Below are 27251 nucleotides of genomic sequence, written 5' to 3'. Positions count from 1 at the left end.
CTCCCATGCTTAAAAAACACTACTTCTAGTTACCTCCAGGAGAAAGAGGACTCCTGAGGGGTCTTGGGAATTGCAGGGCTGCAAAAAGAGCTTTGGGCCCCCCTAAGGGCCACTTAAGCCTTTGGAGGAAGTAATATTTGACGTCACATACTGTATTACCTGTTTTACAGAGGCAAAGAAGTTGCCCAGTTTGCCTTGAGGAAAGCAAAGAAATAATTGTATATGGAGATTTACAATGGACCTTCCACATTTACTTGGCTTAAGGGTACAGGACCCCCATGAAAGTGGAAAGAGCCACAAATAAAATAACTCTATTTTTTTTTAATCTGAGAGAATACTTCTATTGGAGTCTCTAGGTCCTCCAGCACTACTCTATGGTCAACACCTGCCAGAGGTTAACCATAGAATTGTGCTGGAAAACCTACAAATGTTGCCCTCCAGTGCAACTTCTGGTCAAGGTTGGCCATTGGCCACAGAGTCACACTGGAGGACCTAGAGATTCCTAGAGAGAACATATTAGTCAAATCCACTAATAATCAAATTCACAAACGTCAAAGCTGCAAATGGGAGGGGAACTGTATTCTTTATCTATTATAAAGGGGGCAATTATTTCTCAATGTGCCTCTATAAATTAGCATGTGCAAAAAGTTAGGGATATTAGTGCCTTCTTTTTTGTTTAGCAATGGCCCAAGATGGCCAGCCTAGCAGGTTAGTTGCCTTCAAGCAATTTAATGTAATCTGTAATCTATGCTAGTTTGAGCTACTTGGCATAAATCAGTGGATATTTACTCGAGAGTAATCTATACTTCATTCTGTAGACCTTACTCTCCAGCATGTGTGTTTGGCCTTTTTGCCTTAATGCAGTGCTCCCCAATTTAGTATCTCTCAACATGTTGTTGAACAAGAGTTGCCATCAGCCCCAGCTAACTTGGCCAGTGGTGGAGGAATCATGGAAGTTGAAGTGCAAAACATCTGGCGTTCATTAGTTTGGGGACAACTGTCTTAATGTCTCATCCTCCATGTAGGTTCCAACTGTTGCAGACGGGGCCCAGTGATGTTCATCTTAGCAAAACCAGCTGTGACATTCCAGTCTTTGCACTAAGCTGGTTGTCACTAATTCCCAGCCTGAGGAAAGCGCTTGGAGAATCTGATTCATTCCCTTTCAAAGATCACGACTGGGACGTTGTTGGATGTTTTCCTTGTTTTCCAATCTTGATGCCCATGCCAGAGCAGGGCAGCCATAAACAAACTGAGGTGACCTCAGCTGTACTCCTTCTTCTTTGGCTTCAGGTTTCTTTCATGCTATTAGCCAAGCTGGGTGATTATTTCCATATAACAAATTTCTGGTGTTGCCCCTTATGTTCAGTCTTACACATGTCAACTCACAAGTCAGCTCTACTGGGTTAAATGGGGTCTAATTCCTATTGAATGCAATAAGAATTATTTCCATCCCCCAAAAAGCATACTTCCAGGCCCCATTTCTATGCAACTTTAAACAGACTTGACCAATTACTGTATATACTCATGTATAAGTTTAGAAACTTAGGTCAAAAATATTTACCCGGAAAACCTAAGTACTGTATCTTAATGTTGATTTAAAAGAAGGAACCATCCCCTGGTGAAAGGTCAGAATATAATCTGTCCTGGAAGCACTGTTCCCTTCTACTCTCTCATCCATCGAACTTTTAGAGTAAGCACAAATAGTTACGTCTGCTGGAATTTTGTAAGTTCTTTGACATTGTTTCCCTTTGCTTCATCCTTTAGATCTTTTGTTACACAGCCCTAGGTTTTACCTTCGAGTCACATCAAAATGCTTAATGTTGGCCCCAAAACAACCTTACATGAGGTTGATTTATAGTCGAGTGTATATGGTTACTGAAACTTCCTAACTCATGCTCTAATGCTGGGGTGAATTTCATCTCCTATCAACCCAACCAGTTTGTACAGCCTTTCATTTCAGAGCTGTGGATCAGACCAGTTTGTGTCCTGAAGTACAAATGTCACACTTCTCAGTTATCTCTAGCAAAAGCAGGGTGTTGGGTCTGTATAAACTTAGGCACTGCTCAAAATTCCACCATCTTCATAATTGTATAATATACAGAGGCTCTCATGCTGAAGGTTTGTCCCCAAGATTTGTGTGCTACTGAAAGATACAGATAAATAACCCTAAACTGAATTAGACTGCTGGTCCACCTAGTCCAGTATGGTCTATGGAAAGTTTGGAAACATTTTTTAAAAGTTTATTATTACTTTTTTGGAGTAAAATTCCCAAAACCCTGAAGCCAACTTAGCTGTTAAAAAATTCCCTTTCACCTGTCAAATTGTTTCATGATGTCCATTTTTATTACCATTTCTCCAAAACAGAAATCAGAGTCCAAGGTGCATTTTCTCACCCAAGGACAAGGCCATATCGAGTGCTATATTTCTCTTGTGTAATAAGGGAAGTCAGCAAGGTGAGGTGGGTAGAGCATTTGGATGGCCCCAGAGCTCTCTTTCCCGGTTTCTATGGCCGTGGCTATTCCTGGAACCACTTGTAATAGCGGTATATAAATAAAACAAATTATTATTCCCATCTTCTGAACAGGGCCTGAGGTCTAAGGTGGCCATTTTTGCATGATCATAAAAATGTGAAACCTTATCACCAAAAAGAGAGAGTGCCAATCGGCATCAAGTGTATCTAATGAATTATATCCCTAGTACATGCATATTTAGGCTGACATTCTACTGGGTCACTATACCAATGAGCAAGAGAGAAAAGGCCACAGGGGCAGTGGCAGTGAAATACAGAGCCAACATAGCCAATGACCGATCAGGGAATTCTGGAAATTGTAGTCCAAAAAAGTAACTTTTCCAACTTCATCTTTCTTGAGGTGAAGTATAGAGTTGGAAAGTTGCAGTGCCGCAGAGAGGCTGGCCTTTTAAAGCCAAAACTGACAAGGAGAGAACATTTCAGTCAGGATCCAAACCTTGGCAAGGTATAGAAACTAAATGTCAAAATGGGGGCATTTTTTCCTTTTGACTCTGACTATATGAACTTGGGGCAAGGTGCTGCTTCTTTTTATCTGACTGAACAAAGGATAACCAATGCTCATGTTTTCCGTATACATATTTTTGACCTAAATTTCTAGACTTATACATAAGTATATACAGTATTTTAAGTCCCAAAGTATTGTTCAACCCCACCCACAAGTCAAACTGCAAATAACCAATATTCAAAGCATGAAGTTGTCAAAAAATACCAGTTCAGCTTTTGTTTTTGTTCATGCTTTCAATTTATCAGCATGTAGGTTGTGATATCAGCACTGGGGAGTTGCTGGTTTGGGCTGCGTTGTGTTGCTGCTTTATTTTTGCAGTAATTGTATCTGCTTTAGTTTATTAACATTTTGCACCTGGAAGAAATTCTCTGGCAGATCATAACAGCCTGTAGCCGGGCCACACGATCGGGCAGAAGGAGCCAAACGTTTCTCTTTGAAGGAGCGATTGGCGTTGGGTGCCGTGGATGGAAAGCCTTTTCCCGGTGCCTTCTTGCATTACCTTGAAAAATCCCAATCTGCCCTAAGGGAGTAGATGGAACGTGGATGGTGCAGCAAGGAGAAACTTCACAATTTTAACAAGGTTCTCATAAAGTGCAAGGCAGCAGTGGCAGATGGAGTGTAGCCAGAGTCTGGCATGGCTAGGCAAGTGAGCCCTGCGTCCCAGCCAGACCATTAGGAAATGGAGAACTAATCATTTTAAATCACCCAAGCAGGTGAGTTGGCAGGGCTTCGCTCTTGTGTGCCTCATTTCTATACTATCCTGTCTCCAACAGCTTAAAGATTTCAAGCTCTTCCCCCACCTGCCAGTGCTGGGGTGCCTTTATAAAGCTCTGCCATGATCGTTGCATTGGAAATGGGGGCCGCCAATTTCTCCCAGAGCCAAGTGGTTAAGAGCATCAGAAGGGCTGCTTAAAACTTTTGATGGCACCAGGAGGATTGGCCTTTGCGGCAAAGTGGTAAGCCATCTCATACTCAGCGAGAGGGCAGACAGCGTTTCCCAGATCCAGTTTGAATGATCATTGTGGAGAAAAGATAAGAGCAGGAGCTGTGAGTATTCCTGGATCAATCTGGTCAATGTAGCCAAGTTAAGCAATCTGAACCCAAGTCTTTGTAATTCAACAAAGTTTTTATATAATCATTTTTAGCTTTTTTTCTTCTTTTTTTTTGCTTTCACAAAAAATTTCTCGCTCCCATGGCTGAGCAGGGATTCAAACCCTGGTCTCCAGAGTCATCGTCCAATGCCCAAATTCAAATACTATGCCAAATAGGATTCAGCCATGGCCTCTCTTTTCCTGGAGCTTGCATCCATTGTTCCGGGTCCTGTTCTCTGGAGCAGCAGAAAACAAGCTTGCTCCCTCCTCAATATGACATCCCTTCAAATATTTAAACAAGGCTATCATATCACCCCTTAACCTTCTCTTCTCCAGGCTAAACATCCCCATCTTGAGATTCCACCTCAACATTAGGAGGAACTTCCTGACAGTAAGGGCTGTCCGACAGTGGAACACACTCCTTCCTCGGTGGGTAGTGGAGTCTCCTTCCTTAGAGGTCTTTAAACGGAGGCTGGATAGCCATCTGTCTGGGATGTTTTGATTTAGATTTCCTGCATGGCAGAATGGGGTTGGACTGGATGGCCCTTGCGGTCCCTTCCAACTCTGTGATTCTATGATTGTATTCTTTAGGTCCTTTGTTATATGCCCCTAAGTTTTAGCCTCCGTTTATCCACAGATTGTATCAAAACCCATAATTTTAACCTCAAAACCTGCCCTTGACTTATACATGGGGTCGACTTATAGTTGAGTATATACAGTACTGCTCACCCCTCTCTTTAAACATTCTTCCTTGGGGAGGTGGTCTATAAACAATATTGCAGAGAGGATTCTGGCCCACCAAACTGAGAACTTGGTATAATGAATTTTTTGAATTACAACTCGCAGAACCAAGTGGTCATACTGAGTAGAAGAATCCAAGAGCTGTAGCCCAAAAAGTAACTCTTTTTGTACTCTTCTCCTACCCTGATGGCGTAATGGTTCCATTTTTTACTCTCTTGGGTACCACTATAACTACTGTGTTCCCATCACAAATATTCATTCCCTGTTTCTTGATCTTATCAACCTCGGCAGATATGCTGAAGCTGCGTTTCATTCTACCAGACGCTGGTCATTGCTAGGGCAGCCTTCTCCCTAACCCGCTTTCCTTCAATCCACACAGATTCCTCAAAAGCAGCTGTGAGTGAGAAATATGCCCTGAATAGTGCAACCCAGCACAAAAGAAAAATGGCAGGGCAGGTTGTGAACTTGTCAGTTTGTGGTTTCATGGGGGGGGGGGGGGGGGGACCCTGAGTCATATCCTCTGTGGGGCTGGGAAGGAATTTCTGGAGCTGCTTCTACTGTGAAAGTTTCCCTCCCTCTTTCCCTTTCCTATACTCTCTCTCTCACACACACCTTTCAACGTCTTGAGTTTTTTGAAGCTTGCTGGCACAGGTCCTTCTTACTCTGGCCTGTTTTTCCATCCCTTCAAACATGTTGTTTCTCTCCAGGGGCCAAGAACTGTGGTCCCATTGTCTGCCGATGATGCTACAACAGAACCCATGTTTTGCAGAGTCAGGGATGGGCAATTGTGCGCAAGATACATATACGATATAAAAGAGTTTTCACAGCTCCACATATAACAAAAGGAATGTTCCCAGAGAGATTTTTGAACCCTAGAAAACTGACTTTTGGTAAACAGATGTGTTGCTTTCATGCATCCACACTAATGGAAATCTGTAAAGATATGAAAAACTGTATTGCCTCACCTTTGAAAATTTAGAGCAAGGAACACGATTTGCATCTTTCTGGATCCTATTACATTACATTCTGCTCCCACGATAGTATAAATATGCATTAAACATGAGGCCTTAATGTCATTCTGTACTGCATCTGAAGAAGGGGGTTTATATTTGCAGAAGCTCATGCTAAAATAAAACCAGTTAGTCTTAAAGGTGCTGCCACATTTCCTTTTTCCCACTCCTTCTCTTTCTTCCTCCTTTTTATGCTGCAAGAGACCACATCTTAGAAAAATTCTTAGTGGAAAGTTTCAATAAAACGGTTTTCATGTGTGCTGTTATCCACACTCTGCACTTTTAAAGGGCATCTATGGCTCTTTACAGACCGCCCAAAAGGGGCGGTCTCACACAGCTGCTGGTTGCAGTGCGGAGGAGTCACAGCAGCCAAACCGCGTGACTCCTCCGTGCTGCAAAGAAGAAGCGCCAAAATGGCACTTCTCTTTGTGGTGCAGTTATGACGCCGCGAGGCGCCAATGGCGCACTCGCAGCGTCATATGCGCTGTGAGATGTGCGGACGCAGTGCGTCCACTACGTAAATATGGCACCTGTGTGGAACGGGCGCCGCCATTTTGTACAGACTGGGTCCGTATTAGGGTTAGGGGCGTCCAGAAGGGACGCCCCTTTCTAACTCTAATACGGACCCAGTCCGTACTTTATGCCCGTTTGTAACGGGCCTACGTTAAGAATCACTTATCCTTTCATATGGCAACACAAAATATTAGATTTTTGAAAACATTGCAAACTGCTTCAGGATTCACCAGGAATTTTTGAGATGGTGTGGTGGGAGTGAGGGGACTGTTGTGTGCATTATTGATCAGCACTTTGGAAGGTGTGACCACAGTGTTCACACATGTAGAGCCATAGGATCTTTTGGCTTTTGGATCTGCATTTTGGATGCTATGTAAGTCTTCAAAAACCTGGTCAGCAAAAAATACAATAGGGCCCAAAAATGAACCGTAGCAGAGAAAACTTGGTGGTAACTGACTCTGCTTTCAAGGCTACTTTTCAACAGTGGAAGAGGAGAAAAGGCAGAATAATGAGAAGCAGAAACCATTTCTTTTCCTTGAGAGATCCAATCACTTTTCTACTTTCATAGAAGAGTTAGAGTGTGCTAGTCCAGTGGCCATGCTGGTTGGGAGGATATCCGTATAAGGAACTTTTCCACATTCTAGGATTGTCTAACACATAAACAAAAAAGTAAGAATACATGAAGAGACCTGCCAGATCAGGCCTATTTTGTCCAGATCCTGTTTTTTATGATGGCCAAAGCATATGCCTCTGGGAAGCCCATCATCAGGAAATTGAAAACAGCACTTTCCTAGTCATGAAAGTAGTATATGTGCTACCTCTGATCCTGGTGTTTGCATACAACATTCAAGGCCAGTACCCATCAATATACTTACCATCCATGAATTTGTCTGACAATCTTTTAAAACCACATAACGGCCCATGTTTGAAAGGTAGCTGTGCATTCAGAGGGACAGGAACATGGAGATAACATAAACCAGAAGTAACCTGGACAGACACAAAGGTGGAGGACCCAGCAGCGCTAACAGAGAACCATTGGAGGGGCAACAGTGGACAGCTATAAACCTTTGTACTGAAGATACTGGTGACCCCTGACACCTTGTGCCTGAGATACTGGACTCTGGACCAACACTGATGACTTTTGAGTATAGGTTGGGGCTTCAAGAGAATTACTGTCCATGGAGTCAGTGTGCCAACACCAGCAGTATGTCCACCATGAGCTGTTGAAGAGATTATGTGAGCCCCCCCAATCAAATGCCTGCCACTTAAAGGCTTGTCTTTTTGTGTTAAGGTATTGAACATGAGAGGAACACCCTTGCCTAAGGGTTTACTTAAGCTTCAAGTCTCGTTGGTGCAGGTTGCTCACTCGGAGCATTCCCAGGTACCATCCAGGTCATCATGCTCTCCATTGTCATCATGCTCTCCATTACTGGCATGATAATGGCAGGAATGTCTGAGCAAGAGAAGCTGACAACAGCATAAACTGTGCAAAGTCAGTGATCTAACTTCCACAGAAGCCCTGGGTCCCAGAGGTCTCTGCACATGGGTCATGCAGCCAGGGCGAAATCGCCAACAGCAGAAGCCCACCAACCCTTTCAGACATCAGGCCCCTTTACGAGAAAAGGACTTCAGTTTGGATCTGCCACCACATCTCATGGCAATGAAACCCTTAAATTATGTGATGCAAAGGAGGTCCTCCCTGTTGTCTCTTCTGAATCTGCTGCCAAACAGCTCCATTGGATGACCACAATATGGCGAGGAAAATGTGCTTGCTAGGAAGTTAAGTCTCCTGACTCCACACGTGATTACCCTAACTTGAATGTGAGTTAGCCAGATATTTTCTGGCCCGACTTCTTTCAGTAATGTTCTGAACCAGTTATTTACCTTTCCCCCATATTTCTTGGCATTGCTATAGCCAGGCACAGTGGAAACAGAAGCTCTTGTTACTTAGCGTATGTTCTTTGCTCAGGATTTAGGAGTCTTCCTTGAAGATATCCTTCTTTATCCTATGCCACACATGCACACGCAAGCTGCCAATTGTGGGGAAGGGGTGGGAGGGGAATTAGGAACTTACCCAGGAAGACTTTAGGCTGTCTGTGTAGGAAGAGTCAAAGGGAAGAAGACTGGGTACATTCCCACCCACTCACACTCCCTGCTCCAATACTGGCGCTCATTCCATCTTCTAGAGGCACTTTCCCTCCCTTTTCTCAATTGAAATATATTCTGGCTTCCAGTCTCTAATCTGTACAGGCAAAGCGGAATCAGCTTGAAGTCTGTCGAGGCAAGCCCTGCTTTGCGATGTTCCCAGAATGTAATTGCAGAGCATGAGGAGGTCACAATGCGCTACCATTAAGAGTTGATATGGCTGTGAAGGACAGCCAAACCACAAGCCTTCATGTCCCTGGGTGGGATAATGGTGGCACAGCTGATGCACTCTTTCTCGACCAGAAGAAATCGGTCAACCCTACATAGCAGTGCAATCTCTTGTTACCTGTCCATAGAGACAAATAAGTATGTTCCTCTCACCCAACTCCCATTTCTTCTGTGGCACTCAGTGTCATTTTCTATGAGCTCCATGCAGCTGACAGGAGTGTTGCTCACTGTTCCAGGCTGAATGGCAGTCTCTGGTGTCCCGAAGGTGAGGAAGGGATTGGAGTCTGTAAATATATCCTGTGGGCACTGGTGCTGCCTAAGTAACAGCACAGAGGGGTGCATTGTTCCAAGAGGAAGGATTGGGAGACACAGAGGAGCCTTCCTGGAGGATCCCCTAAGAATGTGGTCTTGGAAGCACCCTTCAAACTGGGCCAAAGAAGAAAGATTCAATGCAGATGGCACAGGGTTACTCATCTTGATGCTAGGCAGGAGATGTCCCCACTGGCACCTGACTAGGTGAACATCTAGCCAAGGATGCTGCCAGCCATGCACTGCCACCTACTGCCTCTGTGTCAACTGTAAACCAATGAACTGCAGATGACAGCTTTCTCAGTCAAATACCAGCTGGCTCTTTTCTGACCTCATCCACCTCAGGCCTGAAGCAGAGCTTGAAAAAAAATCACTTTTTGGAACATCTCCCAGAAACCATGCCCAACACATTTCCTGATTTCTTGGGTTCCTCACTTCCCTTAGGCTGTTGCCCATGTCACTGTCCCAATAAAGAGATGCCCCATGGACAGCTCTCAGAATCTCCTCTTGGCCAGGCCTCTGCTGTTGGAGTAATCCTGTCATTACTATGCAAGATTTTGAGGTGGTGTATCTGAAACCCAAGGAGGATTCCTTCCTTCGGCCAAACAGCTGCCATGCTAGTTCACAAGGAAACACAAAAAACAATGAAATCATCATACTGTCATAGTAAAATCAAATAAAATTAACACACAATGAAGACCAGCAATTAAATGTAGCAGTTAGAACTATTTAAAATCTCAGAACTTAAAAAACACGGGAAAGCCAAGGAGTATTTGCTTGGTAATGAAAAGTCAGCATAGTAGAGAAGTCTCTCTGAAGAGGGAATTCCCAATACTGTGTCAGGAAAATAGCTGATCCATGTTCCCAGATAGGCCCAGACACCATGTAAGAGGTCCTTCTTCCAAACAGGGCCTTGTGGGTGAAGTGACCCAAGAAAGCACCTGAAGCAGTGAGAGCCATTTTCTTTAGCCACCTTCCGCACTGGGTCTTGTTCTGCGGAAGGCCTCCTTAGATTGGGGCATTGAAAGGGAAGGCAGCAGTGTGTGTTCTTCCACCCGGCCTTGTACCACTGTTATTTTTAATGCCATTAATAGCTTTTCAGACTGCAGCTCTAATGCATTTTCTGTGCCTGAGCCAGGAGCTCAATCTAGTCAGGAGATTGTTCCAAACGGCAAGCTCTCCAAAGCGCAGGAGGCAGCATCTTGTCGAAGGCGCTGTCACATCCCAAGGATGTCTGGAAGGAGAAAGCTCTATTAAATCTGACAAATATCCCTAGCGATCCCTCCCCCCCCCCCCCAAGTGGATAAATTATAAAGTGAACCTGATAATATGGAAAAGCTGGGCATATGGAAACACAAGACAAATGCTCAGACTGGGTTAATTGAATGCTTGTAACTGAAAAGCTATCTAAGGCATGTCTGGATATTAATCCCCATAACTTAACCAAAGCCATAAATGTGCACAGTATCCACTGAAGGCTGGCAAAGGAGCAGCAGCTAAGCTCTTAGAAGCAAAAATATTCTCAGCTCAAGGTGCAAGACAGGCTCTTTGGCAAATAGAACGTGATGATTTAAGTTTGGTGATGGCAGCTGTCAGCCCCATCTAAGATGGATCTGCTGCTCTGGCAAATAAGGGTGTATCCAGAAAATGTAGGGTGGCAGCACCCTATGAAGAGTTTTAGCTTCATCCTCATGATTAGAGCTGGAGAAGAAATCTGTTGGGTATGTAGAGTCAGTATGGTGTAGTGCTTTGAGTTTTGGACTATGACACTGGAGACCAGAGTCTGATTCCCGCTTGGCCATGAAACATACTGAGTGACTTTGGGCAAGTCACCCAGTAAGGCCTTTGATAAGGTCTACCATTATATTCTGGCAATGATGCTAATAAAATGTGAGCTAGGCAATCAACTATTAGGTGGATTTGTAATTGGTTGATCTGTCGGGCCCAAAGGGTGCTTGGCAATGGCTGCCCTTCATCCTGGAGAGAAGTGCCACAGGATTCTGTCCTAGGCCCAGTGCTAGTCAACATCTTGGAGGAAGGAATAGAGGTCATGCTTATCAAATTTGCAGATGACATTAAATTAGGCAGAGTAACAAATACCCCAGAAGACAGGATCAAAATTCAAAACAATATTAATAGATTATAAAGCTGAGCCAGAGCTAAAAAAAATGAATTTCTATGCTTTGGGTGAAAAAAATGAAATGCACAGATATAAGATGCGGGACGCCTGGCTTGACAACAGTACACTGGAAAGGGATCTAAGAGACCTAGTAGGAAAAGGCGACCAAAATGGTGAAGGGTCTGGAAATATTGTTTTATTTTTTGTATAATTTTAATAAATTAAAACATCATAATAATACTATATTAGATCACCAGGAGTCATTCCTAGGTGTCAGGTTTTGGCCAAGAAACCTCAGATCTGGGATGATCATGAAGTGGCCACCTCATAAGTCAAAACATGGTTGTTTACTAAAGCATGTGGGTCCTTATGCAAATCTGCCACATGTGTGTGGTTTCAAATTGTTTTAAACTATCTTAATGTTTTTAAACCTGTTTTCTGTTAAGTCATTTAATGTGCTTTTAGCCTTTTAAAATTATTGTTCTTGGTTACATTGTTTTCACTTTGTCAGGTTGATCATATTGTTGTTAACCTGAGATCTTTAGATAGAGGGTGGGATATGATTTCTTTAACAAAAAAGAGCTGATATTAGTCCTGTTGAAATATTTGAAGGGTGTCATACTGAGGATGGAGCAAGCTTGTTTTCTTCTGCTCCAAAGAACAGGACCTGGAGCAGTGGATGCAAAGAACAGGAAAAGGGATTCCACTGCAACATTAGGAAGAATGTCCTGACAGTAAGAGCTGTTTGACGGTGTAAAATGATGGTGTTTGCTTCTTTAGAGGTTTTGAAGAAAGTCTGGATGGACATATGTTAAGAGTTCTTTGATTGTGTATTACTGCATGGCAGGGCACTGAACTGGCCTTTGAGGTCTGTTCCAACTCAATGATTCTATGAATCTGTGATTATAAGTCACACGCTCTCAGCCTCAGGGGAAGGTCATGGCAAACCTCCTCCAAATAAATTTTGCCAAGAAAATCCCATGATAGGTTCACCTTGTGGTCACCATAAGTTGGAAATGACTTGTGCGCACACGCACACATGCATTTCCCTACTCAAACATCTGTTCTGTGCACTGAATTCAGGAAAGGTAAGCCACTGTTTTAACCCCATGCGATGTGGTCCATAGAGTTGGTAGAGTTGTAGAGTTGGAAGACACAATCTAAGCACTTCTGACAGATGGTCGTCCAGCCTCTGTACAAAACCCTCCAAAGAAGGAGACTCCACCACACTTACCATCCACTACATTCTTACCATCAGGGATTTCTTCCTAACGTTTCAGTGGAACCTCTTTTCCTGTAGTTTGAATCAATTGCTGAATTTCCTGCTCTCAGGAACAGCAGAAAACCAGTGTGCTCCTTCTTCAATCTGACATCCTTTCAAATATCAAAACATGGCTATCATATCATCTCTTAACCTTCTCTTATCGAGGCTAAATATTCCCAATTCCCTAAGATGCTCCTCATAAGTTTGGCTTGTTTATGATTAAACAGGTTTTAGAAGGTAAGTCAATGAATGGCTTCTAGTCATCATGATGAATGTATTTTACCGTCAGGATTACCAGTCAACATGCCTTTGAATATTTGTGGTTGGGGAAAGACACAGGGCATAATTCATTCATGCCCTGCATGAGGATGTCTAATATAATAAAGAGGATGCTGGACTTGATAGACCTTTTAGTCTGATTCAGCAAATCTCTTCTTACATCCATAGTCAAGTGTGAGTAGTGGGGTGTTACTACAATTGTGATGTTGATTGAACTAAAAGAAAGTACTTCTTTACACAGTGCATTGTTAAACTATGGAAATCACTATTGCATGATATAAGGATGCTCTTTGACTGTAAAATTAGATTAGAAGCATATGTGGAGGATACAGCTATCAAAGGCTACTATTCATGGTGGCTATATTATTTCCTCCGTAATTATAAAATACAAGGTGAAAGCTGCAATAAGAGAAACGTCAAAAAACAAGTCACCAGGAACAGATGATCTTCCAATTGAGCTGCTGCAATCCACAGTGGCAGAGCCAACTATAGTGCTAACTAATATGTCAACAGATATGGAAAACAAAATGATGGCTAACAGAATGGAAATGATTCATATACATCTCAATCCACAAAAAAGGAGACACAAAAGACTGCAGCAACTATAGGACCATAGCACTAATATCCCATGCAAGCAAAATTATGCTCAAATTTCTACAACATTAGACTCTAGCCATACATGGAGAGAGATGTCCAAACAGGAAAGGAAGAGGCACAAGGGACCACATTGCAAACATACAAGGGCTAATGGAGCGCACCAGGGAATGCCAAAAGAAAATCAGCATGTGCTTTATAGATTACAGCAAAGCCTTTGACTATATAGATCACAAAAGGCTATGGACATGGACATTAAAGAGATGGGAGTGCCAACACATCTGATGGTCCTGATGAGGAATCTGTGTTCAGGAGAAGAGGCTACTGTCAGAACAGAACATGGAGAAACAGAATGGTTCTCACTTGACAAAGGGATCAGACAAGGCTGCATCTTATCACCTTACTTGTTCAACTTATATGTAGAACATATTGTAAGGAAAGTAGGCTTGGACACAGAAGAAGGAAGAGTGAAAATAGGAGGAAGGAATATCAACAATCTAAGATATGCAGATGACACCATAATACTGGCAGAAAACCTCAAAGACCTAACCATCTACTAAGAAAGATCAAGGAAGAAAGTGCAAAGGCAGGCTTATTGTTGAAAAAAAAAGAGAACAAAATTAATGACCACAGAGAACCTACACAAATTTGAATTGGACAACAAAGAAATAGAAATAGTAAAAGAATTCTCATACATGGGATCAAGCATTGATAGAAATGGAGACTGCAGCCAGGAAATCAGAAGAAGATTAAGAATGGGGAGGGCAGCTATGAAAGAACTAGAGAAGATCCTAAAATGCAAGGATATACAACTGAGCACAAAAGTTAGAATCATACAAGGCATTGTATTCCCTATTGCCATGTATGGATCTGAGAGCTGGACAGTTAAGAAGGAGGATAGAAGGAAAATCAGCTCATTTGAGATGTGGTGCTGGAGAAGAGTGCTGAGGATCCCATGGATAGCCAAGAAGACAAAGAAATGGGTCCTGGAGCAGATCAAGCCAGAAATCTCCTGGAAGCCAAGATCACCAAACTCAGGTTGTCGTACTTTGTATATACCATGAGAAGGCATGAATCATTGGAAAAAACAATAATGCTAGGAAAGGTAGAGGGAAGCAGAAAGAGAGGAAGGCTGCATGTGAGATGGATGGACTGTATTAAAGAGATCACTTTGAGTATGAGTTTGCAGGAGTTGGGCAAAGCAGTGGAGGACAGAGGGTCTTGGAGATGTCTGATCAGCAGGGTTGCCGTAGGTCAAAATTGACTCGAGGGCAGTTAACAACAACAACAAATGCCTCTGAATGCCAATTGGTGGGGAATGACAGTGGGAGGTGTGATTGTCTTCATTCATGTCCGGCTTGTGGGGTTCCAATAGACATCTTGCAGGCCATTGTGTGCAAAAAAAATTCCTGGACTCGATAGGCCTTTTTGATTTAATTCTCATTGCTCTTCTCTGTCTGTTTTGTGACCTTCTTGAACTGCCACCCAAGTGTCAGTAAGACAGCAGTTTCTAACACTCTTCTCATCCGAGGGTGCTGTCTTGCACATGGATGTGGGTTTGGAAAAAAATATCTGTTAATAAAAATATTCCAGAGAATTTTCCACTACCAAAACTTTCCATGAAAAATTTTCCATTTAAATGGAACACATTAGTACATAAACTAATTGGTAACATAAAGGATGGCACCAGTACAATGCCATAGAGATCTGAGGATTGTTAAGCATCTTTGTCAGGTGACGACTGCTAGGAAAAGTGTCTGTTTTCCGCGTGTGCAATGCTTTCGTTTCCCCTTTGAAATTCAAACACATGAGAAGTGCATGCTACCAAGTTGTCGTGTCTCAAAAGCTATTTACAAGCATTCCAATACAAGCAATTTCCAAGTAAAGCTTTGAATTTGTTTGAACAGAACATTTACACCACATTAAGTACACTTTATTGAACTTTATTCCTGATGAAATATTTCCTTTCAACTACTTTTAGGAGTTGAGGGGGATGTACGAGATATTTATACAGTGCATAAAATTAACATGATGTACTTTTTTCCTTCCTTAAAAAATGTTTTGTTTACTGAATATGTCAAACATGTGAAATCAACTCCTAAGTCGGTTCAAGGCATTGAGAAATTTTTCCAATCCAAAACTTTCCAGAAAATGAGTGCCGGCTTTAGGTTTTGGAGAGCTATTGACCAAAATAACCCCAAATGGACCCTCCTTCCTTAATGTGATTGCCTTCTCACCAACATTTTAATAAGCTTCTGCTGCCTTTCCTCCTCTTACTCACTGTTTCCCCACCAACTGCTTCTCCCTCTTCACACCATCAACAGTGTTGTCTGGACCAGAGGGAGAGGAAAGTCAAGAAACACATTGCAATGGTGGTGAAGAGAGTCATATCAGGCGCTGTTGTCCGTTGTAGCCCTGTGCAGTGTGACCTAGCCTAGAGTCCAATCGTTTTAGTCCTTCATACTGGTCCTACAGTGAATTCACACCAGTCCTTTGTATAGAGTTGGTGTATAACAAGAGCTGGTTGGTTAAAACCATGGGCTAATGAGGAAACCAAAGTACAGTGCGCCCGCTTTCAGCGTGGGAGCATACGTGGTGCAAGGGACGGCACACGCTTGCCGCCACACCACCACTCCGCCACGTGCACGAACCCCATTCACTTGAATGGGGCTTGAGCATGTGTGGTATTTGGCTTACGCAGGGGGGTCTGGAACGGATCCCCCTGCATAAGCCAAGGTCAGACTGTAGTTAAAGATTTCCCAAACCTTGGATCAAGCCTTGATCAGAATGGAGACTGCAGTCAAGAAATCAGAAGACTAGGAATGGGAAGAGCAGCTATGAAAGAATGAGACAAGATCCTATAGTGTAAAGATATACCACTGAACACTAAAGTTAGAATCATCCCAGATGCTGCATTCCCCATAACTACGTATGGATGTGAGAGCTAGACATGTATAGATGTGAGAGCTAAGGTTATTTAAGCCTACTACAGGGTATCGAGAGACAGCATGGTGTAGTAGTTTGTGTGCTGGACTAGGACTTTGGAGGCCAGGGTTCAAATCACTGGGCAATGGAAACCCACTGGGTTATCTTGGCCAAGTCACACTCTCTCAGCCTCAGACAAAAGCAATGGCAGACTCACTCTGAACAAGTCTTGCCAAGAAAATTCCATGACAGGTTCACTTTAAGATCACATAAGTTGGAAATGACTTGAAGACATACTAGAGCAATGTATACATGGCTTCCCTGTCCCAATACATAATTTAATGAAGAATAGTAAATCGTACATAAGTTAAACACAACCCGTGAGTAAGCACAGAACGGACATTGCTGTAAATAGCTAATTCATGCCCCATGATAAAGACATTTTGAGTTGCATGCAGCAGAAGCTTGCTCTTGGCCTGAAGTTAAGGCCAACCTAAGATATTATGTTCCCTGAGGCAGAGCAGCAAAGGGGGCACTTTGTTGTTGTTGTTGTTGTTGTTGTGTGCCTTGAAGTAATTTCTAACTTACGGATACCCTAAGGTGAACCTATCACAGGTTTTCTGGGGCTGAGACTATGTGACTTGCCCAAGGTCACTCAGTGGGTTTCCATGGCTGAGAGGGGAATCAAACCCTGGTCTTCAGGGTCATAGTCCAACACTCAAACCACTACACCACACTGCTTCTCAAAGAGCATGCTGCCCCTTCCCAAAGCTAAAGTGCATAATAATAATAATAATAATAATAATAATAATATAAGAATTTGCTGCCCTTTCATGACACTCCAAATGCACTGCCTGAAAAGATTGCCTCATTCTACCTGAAACAGTGCAGTCCATCAACCACATCAGAATACATATAGGAAGCTGTTTCATACCAGATCAGGCTATTGGTTCATTTTGCTCAGTATTATCTACCCCGACTGGCAACAGCATTGTATGATTTCAGGCAGAAAGAGGTTTCTCCTATCAGTTGCTACCTGATCTTTCTAGCCAGTGTTGCTGGGGACTGAACTGGGGCACCTGTGCTTGCGCAGCATGCTCTGTAACCTAGCAAAGTACAGTTTTGGACTACAGCTCCCATTGGTTATGCTGGCTTGGGGAGTCTAGAAATTACAGTACAAAAAGGTCTGTGTTTGTATAACTGAGATCAATGCCTTCTGTCTTTCACTGTTTGGGGGATCCTTGTTGCACTGAGATGTCTTCTGAATCATTTGGAAGCTAAACACAAAGCTAAGAAATTCACAACCTTGAATCCAGATTGGGAACCATTACTTTTGGCAGAAGTCTTTAGTGGATGAAAGAATCCATCTTGGACCCAGGCCTGTTTCAAAGACAGATGGGAGGGGGGGAGATGTATCATGGTTTCCATCAGTGTAACAGTCAAACATGATTCCAAAGCCAAACAAACACACACACATGCACATATCCCCCCAAAAGAGATGTTATCGTTTCCCTAATTTTCACCAGATGGGATCTAGTTAGAGCTCCATGTCCCAGTGCAATGGGCCTTTCCTAACTCAGCGAGAACTGCGCATACAGCATCTAATGGGGACCAGATGCAGTAGGCCTTATCAGATCTTGGCCAGGATTGGAAACGGACGTGTTTCTGATGGGAGTATTTGGCGGGCTCAGCTGTGATAACACATGGCAGCGGGTGGCGGAGTCCTTGGATGATGTCGAGCTTTCTTTCAGTCACAACATGCTTTGATGCTGGGGAATTTTGCGTAAGGGTTCTCTTGCTGAGCTAGACTGTTCCCTTCCTCATGTGGAAGGACCACATGTCCTGCTTTAAAGAGGATGGACCTGGTTCGGACAGGTTGTCACAGAACGATCCTCTCTTTGGATGTGTTCTCTATCCGTTTCTCATTGCCAGCTATACCAAGTTTAATGTGCTAGAGAAGAAATTACAGCACATGGCAAAGAGGAGACATACTGATGGTAACCATGTGTCCTGCTTACAGAATTGGACAGTCCTCTGTTTGAACTGCTACCAGAGGACAGAGCTCTTCTTTGAAAGCTTCCTCTGTTTGATGGGTTGCCCAATCTAGATCTGAGTTAAAGACAACGAAGGGACAACCATAGGACCGTACTTGCAGCAGTCACGCTTGTAAAAATAAAATGGGAACATACTGAACATAGAGAAGCCTTCACCCCACTTCCTCGCAATTGCACAACCAGGGCTGCTGCCCCCATTGTGCTCTCTTCCTGGCGATACTTAACGAACATAACGACACTTTTGACCTGTAGCTGTTCTGTCCCCAAACTGTCCCAGTTCATTGATGGGGGAACCCCATCAATAACCTGGCAAGCATGCAAGTCTCCAGGTGCGAATCGTCAGTCTCAGGGCAGTTGCTGGGTAGGGTAGGGTACAAGGCAGGGGGTGGGGTTAAGGGAGCATCAGAAAGAGAGCGCAATGGGGGCAGCAATTCCGGTTGCGCAATTGAGAAGAGGTGCAGTAATGGCTTCTTTACAAGCAGTATGTTCCCGTATTATTTTTACTAGCATGACTGCCACGAGCAGAAGGTGCATGCGGTAAAGTCCGAAGTCTTAAGCCATTTCTCATTTGGTACATATGTGATCCTATAATTAACATTCAAATTGTTATTTTTGTAACGTTAACATATTATTTTTAATGTACAGTTTCCTCGTGGGGAGAATGAGGGCTCCAGCATCTTCTGGGCCAAAAACTGTCAAGAATGGTTAATTGGCCTCTCACTCATGGTTGAAGAAACTATCCTCACTGTTTGCATCTTTGATAATAAAAATGAGCCACACATTGTAAATAAATTTACCCCCTTTTCCCCATGACATAAATCGGACCATCTTGGCTACTTTTTTCCAAAGTTAAAAAATTCTCCACCATCATCTTTCTCTTTTATTCCCTTCCTACCTCCTCCCAAGCTATAATTTGCTACCTTTAATGATCCTTAACACACATTCCTTTTTTAATATACACTACCTTTTACTCTGGCCTGTCACTTGCTGGTGATGGGCTCACAGCTGAAGTTAACGTGGAAATTCTTGCTGCTTTCCGTATGAGACTGACAACTCCTTTGCCAAGCCCCAGCAGCGAATGAACCCTGTTTCTGGGAAGAGCTTCACATTAGAAGGCAGCTGTGTGTTGCTGCCTCGAAGGTTAACCAAAGGAGCTCAGGCTTGGGGCATGTCTACATGGGCCATTTGCATCAGTTTCCCCCTGCCCTGTCCAGATGATGCATGGTCAAAGGCCCAGTTTGACTATAGATTGTCTACACATGCAAAGGGCAGTGCCGCAGTGAATCTAGGCCATCCCTGCTATAAAGCAAATTTAACTCACCCTTTGCTTTTGATCTTCACAGAAAATCTAGAGCACTCCAGAGTGATGCCAGGTAGCAGTAGCATCACTGGAGGGGGTGCAGACTGCACAAGGTGACACCCCAGTGGTGTCCTCCTCTTTTCCTCTCCTCCTCGCCCTAAACCTTTTGTGTTTAAAATTGACACATGTCTTGATTTCAAATGTTGAAATGTGAATATACATCAATATGTGAATGAAAATATGCACGCTAAAGAAATAAAATATTTTTATTCATATACTGCATCGCGTGGGGAAGGGGCAACCTCTGCATGTAAATTTAAAGGGGGTCCCAAGGGTAAAAACTTTGAGTAACAGTGTTATAGCCCATAGGAAGCCCCAGAAACCTCATGTTTGCTATTCCCCTCCATGTTTGCTGTTCCCATCTGAGAAAGGCGCCCTGCACTTTGGGGACAAGCCTTGCCTGCTGCTCCTACGAAAAGCTTTAGAAGGCTCCTCCATTGCTGAGTAAACCTCATTTTTCTGAAATCCAATCTTGATAAATTGCCTATGATAACTTAATTTTGTGCATGCCTTCTTGATGCACACCAACTTTTGTGCATTTCTTTGTGATTTTTTAGTTATTGAAACTCCACATTCCCCACACACACCCTACATGTTGTTGTTGTTGTTGTTGTTGTTGTTGTTGTTGTTGTTGTTGTTGTTAAAGTGGGCTCCCAGACTTGAGGCTCAGCTTGAGACAACTTCCTCAAGCAAGGATTTGAGGCTCAGCTTGAGACTTGGAGTAAAAGACGTGAATGTGCCAAACACTTCGCCCTTTGCAAATCTTTGTGCTATGAAGATACCACATCACTCTGCTGCATAGTGCATTTGCAGCTGAGTTCCAGTTTCAGGGTTTGGAAAAGCATTTGCTTTCTGTTAACATGTGTTTATCATGTGGATTTATGAAATGTGAGTGTATGTGTGTTTGCAGCTTACAGCCTTTCTCCTCTTTCTCTGTTCTTTTCTCTATTTTGCCCCTCACCAGCCTGTGACTGCCACCCTGTCGGTGCAGCTGGAAAGACCTGCAACCAGACAACTGGTCAGTGTCCGTGCAAAGACGGTGTGACAGGGCTGACCTGCAATCGCTGCGCCAAAGGCTACCAACAAAGCCGTTCTCCAGTGGCTCCCTGCATCAGTGAGTAAAGCTGTTAGGTTTTTATACCTGCTTGTAGTGTATGTATCAGGGTGTAACAAGTGTTTCCACAGGTTGGATCCAATTAGAAGATGATGCCACTTTTGGACACAAACATTCAGCCAAACCCTGGGATTATTCAGTATACAGTATTATTATCGGTAACACCAAAGTTCATTATGCAAAGGTTCTTGCAGCACCTTTGAGACTAACTGGAAGATAGAAGTTGGCTAGCATGAGATTTTGTAGACTTGAGCCTACTTGGAAGTAGGCTCAAGTCTACAAAAGCTCATGCTTCCAACTTGTATCTTCCAGTTAGTCTCAAAGGTGCTGCAAGATCCCCTTGCATACTGATTTTCCAGACCACCATGGCTATGTCTTTGAACAAAATTCATATCCATCTGCAAATCAATTAAATTTAAATTCTTTAGACTTCATAACCAAAGAGAGCAGAAACTATTTGGCTTTGTGAGAGGGATCTAGTTAAGTAGATCCTCTCTGCCCCATTCCCTAAAACAACCAAGCAATGCGTACTGCTAGAGATCAATCCCTTGATGTTTGTGTATATGTATTTCCTCTGTATGTGAATACTTATATGTGGGCTTTGCTTCCCCTATAAACTTAGGTGAGGGACTAACATTCAGTGGAAGAGCACTGACTTCTGTTGCATGTAAGAAGTCTGTGGCTGAACCCCTGGTATCAGAAGTATAAAAAGAACCAGGTAGCAGGTGATGGACAGCATTCAAATGCTACTGTCAAAGAAAATAATATTGGATAAATGTTGTTGTCTGACCTTATGCTCATTTCTATAAGCAAAGAGTAAACAAGCCAAGGAGTATAGAAACTCTCCAGGTGGGAAAGTTTTTCCTAGGACATGCTTATTTCAATCTTTCTATCTGCCAGCTGTGGAAAGTGTAGCAAGAGAGGAACATAAATGTACATGCTCAAGCCAACTAAGAAAATTCACCTTTCATTTCCAGAGATTCCTGCCATCAACCCAACCTCTGTGGTCACCAGCACAGAAGAACCAGCAGGTGAGCAGTTGCTATACTGGGAATTCAAATGGAGAACCTTGTGTCTTTCTAATGTGTCACTTTAACAGCACTTCTAAAGTTCTCCTTATACTACTTTCTTACCTGAACTTCAAATGACCTGGTCTTATTTCCAAAGTAAAACCAATGCATTCAGGGTCTGCCGTTGTTGTTATGTCTGTGTATAGATAGCCACTTGTGTATTTTCTTGTAGTTTTCTGTACCTTCGGGTTGCTTGTATCTTTCAACACCCTTCTGCATTATAAGTAGATGTTATGTGGTGTCTTACTGCCTGGGTAAAGCACCACTTCTAAAGAAATTCAGTACAATGGTATGTATGCTTACATCTAGTGAGCTTTTTTGTAGTGTTTTGTTGTTGTTGTTGTTGTTGCTGTCGAGTCAACCTTGACTTATGGAAGCCCTATGAATGAGAGACTTACAAGTCACCCTGTCGTCGACAGCCCTGCTCAGTCAGGTCTTGCAGACTTGAGGCCATGGCTTCCTTGCTTGGGTCTATCCATCTGGATAGATGTGATGGACAGATGGACAGATACGGCAGTCTCAGTTTAGGCATGGAGAGTTCAGGCTTGATTTGCTCTAGGACCCATTTATTTATCTGTTTAGCAGTCAACCCTATCCATAGAACTCTTCTCCAGCACCACATTTCAAATGAGTTGATTTTCTTCCTATCTGCTTTCTTCAGCTTTCAGATCCATACATAGAAATGGGAGATACCATGGTATGGACAATCAACTATATATCTTGACACTTCAGAAACTAGTCATTCCTTCATAGCTGCCCTTCATAGTCCTAGGAGATTATCGCACTTCATTTTGCATCCGATTTGGGCACGGGCTGGGAACGGGCTTGAACATATGAAAATGGATGTTATCACACAGCAAAACACTGCTGATGCCACCGGGAGACGTCAAGTCATCCCGCAGCTGCGCTTAGCCCACCAATTTTGAAGTATGGAACCTTTTCGTCTTTGCAAAACCGGTGGGATAAGCACAGCTGGAAGATGGCTTGTAGTCTCCCAGTGGCATCAGTGGCATTTTGCTGTGCAATAACTCATGTTTTGACCCATTCAAGCCCGTGCCCGGATCAGGCAAAAAATGAAGTGCGACTTCTCCCTAGTTTTCTGATTTCTCAGACTGCAGTTTCCATTCTGACTAATAACTAATTCATGGGAGTCCCCATAAGTTGACAGGTGACTTGAAGGCACAAACACAGAGACTCAGTACCATTGATTTAAGAGTGACTACTCCACTTGGCACTAGAATTTAATTTAAAATTGAATTAAAGGGGGGGAGGGAACCCAGTATATAGTTGGTGGACACAAGTCAGTAACATAGTTACATTCTTCCAATGATAATGACATAATGACCTTATAGGCTGGTTCTGTGTGAATTCTGGAACTTAACTTGGCTCTGAGGGGTCTGAAATGTCTGTCCTGCCTGGATGAGAGTCTATCCAATTTGTGCTGGGGTGTTCCAGGTGAAACAAAGTGGTAGGACTGAGATGGGGTGTAAAGAAATCACATAACGTTAAATAAATATAATCCTCCTGAGCTATGCTGTCTTTTTTGAGCCAGGTTTGTTCAATCTGGGCACAAAAGAACCCACCTAAATATGTTCCCTCTACCTCACCCTGAAACAACAGAACCAACCAAACAAAAAAATACCACTCGGATTAGCAATCTCTTCTTCTCCTCCACCTTTTCTCTGCGGCCCTTTCAGCACAATTGCTCTTTTGTGCTAGAAAATCAGTGGGAATGTTATTTTGCTTTGCCCCATTACACAGGCTTCTTGACTGAATCGCTCATGAAAACTCTCCCCATGCCCTTCCCCTCTACTGTTTTCCTCCTCTTTCCCATCTTGAGACAAGACTTCACCTCTGAAATCCTTTGGATCTTCTCCTTGCATTTTCTACAACCTGTTTCCAGAGGTCTACAATATAGATACTGCCAACCGTCATCCCATGATGCAGTGATACAGTAAATATTGAAGTGCTGGTGCTCATCGTGATGGCCCCATACCTGTGCCCCAAAGGAGGGTCCAAAATAAGAATATTTGTCATGGTGCACATCAAGAGATAAGCTGAAGCAGCTTAAATCTCCCTCTGGAGCGAGTCTCCCCTGGTGCACCTCCACTGCAGCACCCAAATGGCACAGAGCCATGCCACAACACTTATGATGCCCCTTCCAGGGAGCTGCTTGGGGCGGCCTCTTTTTGCTCCATCCAGGGAGCAGATCGGTCACCCCAATCCGGGGTGAAAAGGGGTGTCTGTATGCCGCCCATCTGTATAGCCCCTAAGATAGTATTTGCCTTCTTTGTTACAGCATCACCCTACTGGCTCATGTTCAAGTTACGATCAACAATAATCCCAAGTTCCTTTTCATATATAGTACTGCTGAGCCAAATATCCCTCATCCTATACCTGTGCATTTAGTGTTCTAAATGTAGGGTTTTGCATTTGTCTCTGCTAAATTTCATTTTATTAATTTCAGCCCAGTTTTCTGCCTTCTTGGGGTCCTTTTGTATTCTGGTCCTTGCAATATGTTAACTACCCCTCTCAGTTTTAGGAGCGTCTGCAAATTTGATAAGGATTCCTTTTACTCATCATCTAAATCAATGGTTCCCAAACTTTGGTCCTCCAGATGTTTTGACCTTCAGCTCCCAGAAATTCTGACTGTTGGCCAAGCGGCTTGCATTGGTTGTCATTCAAAATGTCTATATTTTGAATTTTTGGAAGTGCTGAAGCCCAGAATGCACTAGGTCTGAGACGCCTTGATCCTCAAAATCTGCTTGTTTAGTTCACGACTCCCTTCTTCACTTGTTCTATTTCTGCCTCCATCTGAGGCTGTCCTCTCCTGCTCCCCTTCCCATAATGTACCTACATCATTGACATTTTCTCTGCCCTGCCCCATCACTGTTTTTGACATTTCTGTCTAATACACACCGCAAATATTCTGGACATAAAATTTTAATAGACGTTAGAGTTTCTCTTTGATCAAGGCAGGCAACCAGGCATGGTAAGCAAGTTACTTAGGGAGTAAAATGTGTCCAGGGCAAACTAACTGCCCAAGCCAAAATTGGACATGAGTACATGTCCCTCACACACATTCTCAAATGCTTTGTTATGCCCATGACTCCGCTCTGTATGGCTCTAAAGGAATCCAGCAGTAAAAGATTTGCAGCCGTAACACCTAATTAAGTTACATCTCTTCTAAAACAAAATATTCCTTTACAAGAAAAGAAAAGGAAAAAAAACAGAAAAAAGGCTGGAGAAATAAACCAGATGTGCAAACCCAGTCTTTCATATTATACATCCAGAAAGAGACACACAGAGGGAGTCGATGCCAAATTCGACTGGTGAAAACATTTCATGAAACTTAATGGAAGCGGAGCCCAACAGCTGTCCAGTTTAGCCAACTCCACTTCACTTTCTCTTTCCCATCCACCTACTTTCAACTGCCTTCTAGACACATGCTGAGGCTTTTCCACCTTTCACTCCATTGGTCTACTTCCTTTATATGTACACTCACTTGGGCATGCTACTAACTTACACACTGCTTTGTTTTCACACAATTCTTCACAAGGCAGGGGTCACTAAAAACTAGGATTTTTAGGCCTTAGCAGTGTGCTGTGGAGCTTCATTTTCAAAGGGCATCTGTTGAAATCTGTTGAAAACCAACCCACAGATATTATTTTGAAGACCTGTGATTCCAGCAATGTGAATAAGTCATAGCAACATAGATAGCTGCCTTCTGCTGAGTTAGGCCATTGGTTCATCTAGTCCATTAGTCCAATGTTGCTAACTCTAGTGATGGCAACTTTCCTGGGTTTCAAACAGGATTCCTTCCTAGACCTACCTGGAAATCCTTGGATTCCCTGGATTCCCAAGTCTGCTGTTTCTCTTTCCAATCTTCCTTTGTATTTCTTTTGTTCAAGGACTGCTGTTCTAAGGTCCAAGATGGAATGTCCAGGAAGACTGAACTGTTCTGCAACTGGCTTTTGTATATTCCCATTCCTAATGTCTGACTTAGGTCCATTTATCCTCTGGCACAGAGACTAGCTTGTTTGCCCAGTGAATTTGCCCAAAGGGCATTTCTGGCATAAATCATATTAGAGAATGAGCAAGTGAAAGTCTCTCTAATGCCATCACAACACCTAATGACATCACCCTCCATATAAGAGGGACTTTCACTTGCTCATCCTATACATCAAATGATATGGAGTTCTGCTGTCACTGCATTTTAGATATAGTCTTTAGTTCCAACTGAACTTAAGGAATAGTAGCATGCCATTTTAAAAATTATTATTATTATTATTATTATTATTATTATTATTATTGCTTGTTGACTAACAACTTGGTAGGATTTTTTTAAATCTCATCAATCTGAATCAATCTTTCCCAGGCTGTTGAAAATAAAGGGATTCTGTACAATATTTGGCATTGTGCAAGCACACCCAGCGAAAACTGCCTTTCCATGTTTGCTCTGCCTCTTGTAAGAAAAACTGTTAGCGCCCTCAACCACCAGCCACATCAGATGGATCTGGGCTGGGCTTTTTCCATTTTCTCTTTCTATGTTTTACAGAAATGTGGGGTAAAATTAATTTTATAGCCTGGGAAGTGTACTTTGCACAAAACCTAGCCTTCTAAAAATGTTCCTTAAATTACTAATTCCACAAACCATTTCCTCTCTTTCATAGGCATATTTTTTATTAACCACGTTGTGAAAATTATATGTCTTTTTCTTTCTTTGTCCCTTTACTTCCTTTCTCTCCCATATTCCCCCTCCTTCCTTCCCTTTCTCCCTCCCTCAATCCCCAACTCTTCGATTTATCCAGAGCAGACATAATTGGGAAGCCTAGAGCTTTAGCGCATGAGAAAAGAAAGCAGAAATGGAGCTGGATAGTAGTAGTTTTTTCTGTGCCTTACTGCATGATGTTGTAGCACTTCAGTTCTCTTCTTGCAGGAGATGGTTGTAAAAGTGTGTCTTTTGTCAAACTTTTTTCAGCTAGACAAAAGGCACACTTTTGCAACCATCTCTGTCGGGAAGAGAATTGAAGCACTATGATGCTTCAGATAAATATGGTTTCTTCATTACAAGGCCAGTTAGTGTCAGAAGCAAAGACGTTTGTGTTGCAAGCAGTGCCAAAATGGACTAGCCCTGATTAAGCTTCTGATACCCATTACTTTATTACTTTGCTCCCCTAGTGTACTATTATCTATGCCGGTAGACCCAAGTAGATAAACTTCATGTAGATGGGATTCATTTAATGGCTTTTTACTGTGCCCCAGCATCCACACATGTAAGCCAGGTACATAATGGTAACTTGGAAAGTGGTGCAAGTCACACTCTCTCAGCCTCAGGAGAAGGCAAGGTCATACCTCTTCTGGACAAATCATGCCAAGAAAATCCCGTCATAGGTTCCC

The 27251-nt window shown here is 42.9% G+C and overlaps 1 protein-coding gene across 1 annotated transcript in view; it reads left to right on the top strand.

The window, feature by feature from the left end:
• LOC149306291 (netrin-3) overlaps positions 1–27251 on the top strand; it is a 109428-nt gene that overhangs the window by 60752 nt on the left and 21425 nt on the right. Inside the window, exons 4-5 of the mRNA XM_089476812.1 lie at positions 20632–20781; positions 21759–21812. Coding sequence (XP_089332938.1) covers positions 20632–20781; positions 21759–21812 — 204 coding nt within the window. The remainder of the gene's footprint in view (positions 1–20631; positions 20782–21758; positions 21813–27251) is intronic.

This window comes from Sceloporus occidentalis, unplaced genomic scaffold (assembly GCF_023333645.1).
Source record: "Sceloporus occidentalis isolate IW3139 unplaced genomic scaffold, rSceOcc1.0.p SCAF_10, whole genome shotgun sequence".
Classification (NCBI taxonomy): domain Eukaryota; kingdom Metazoa; phylum Chordata; class Lepidosauria; order Squamata; family Phrynosomatidae; genus Sceloporus; species Sceloporus occidentalis.
Note: the sequence above shows the minus strand (reverse complement) of the source record. Positions and strands in the feature narration are given on the sequence as shown.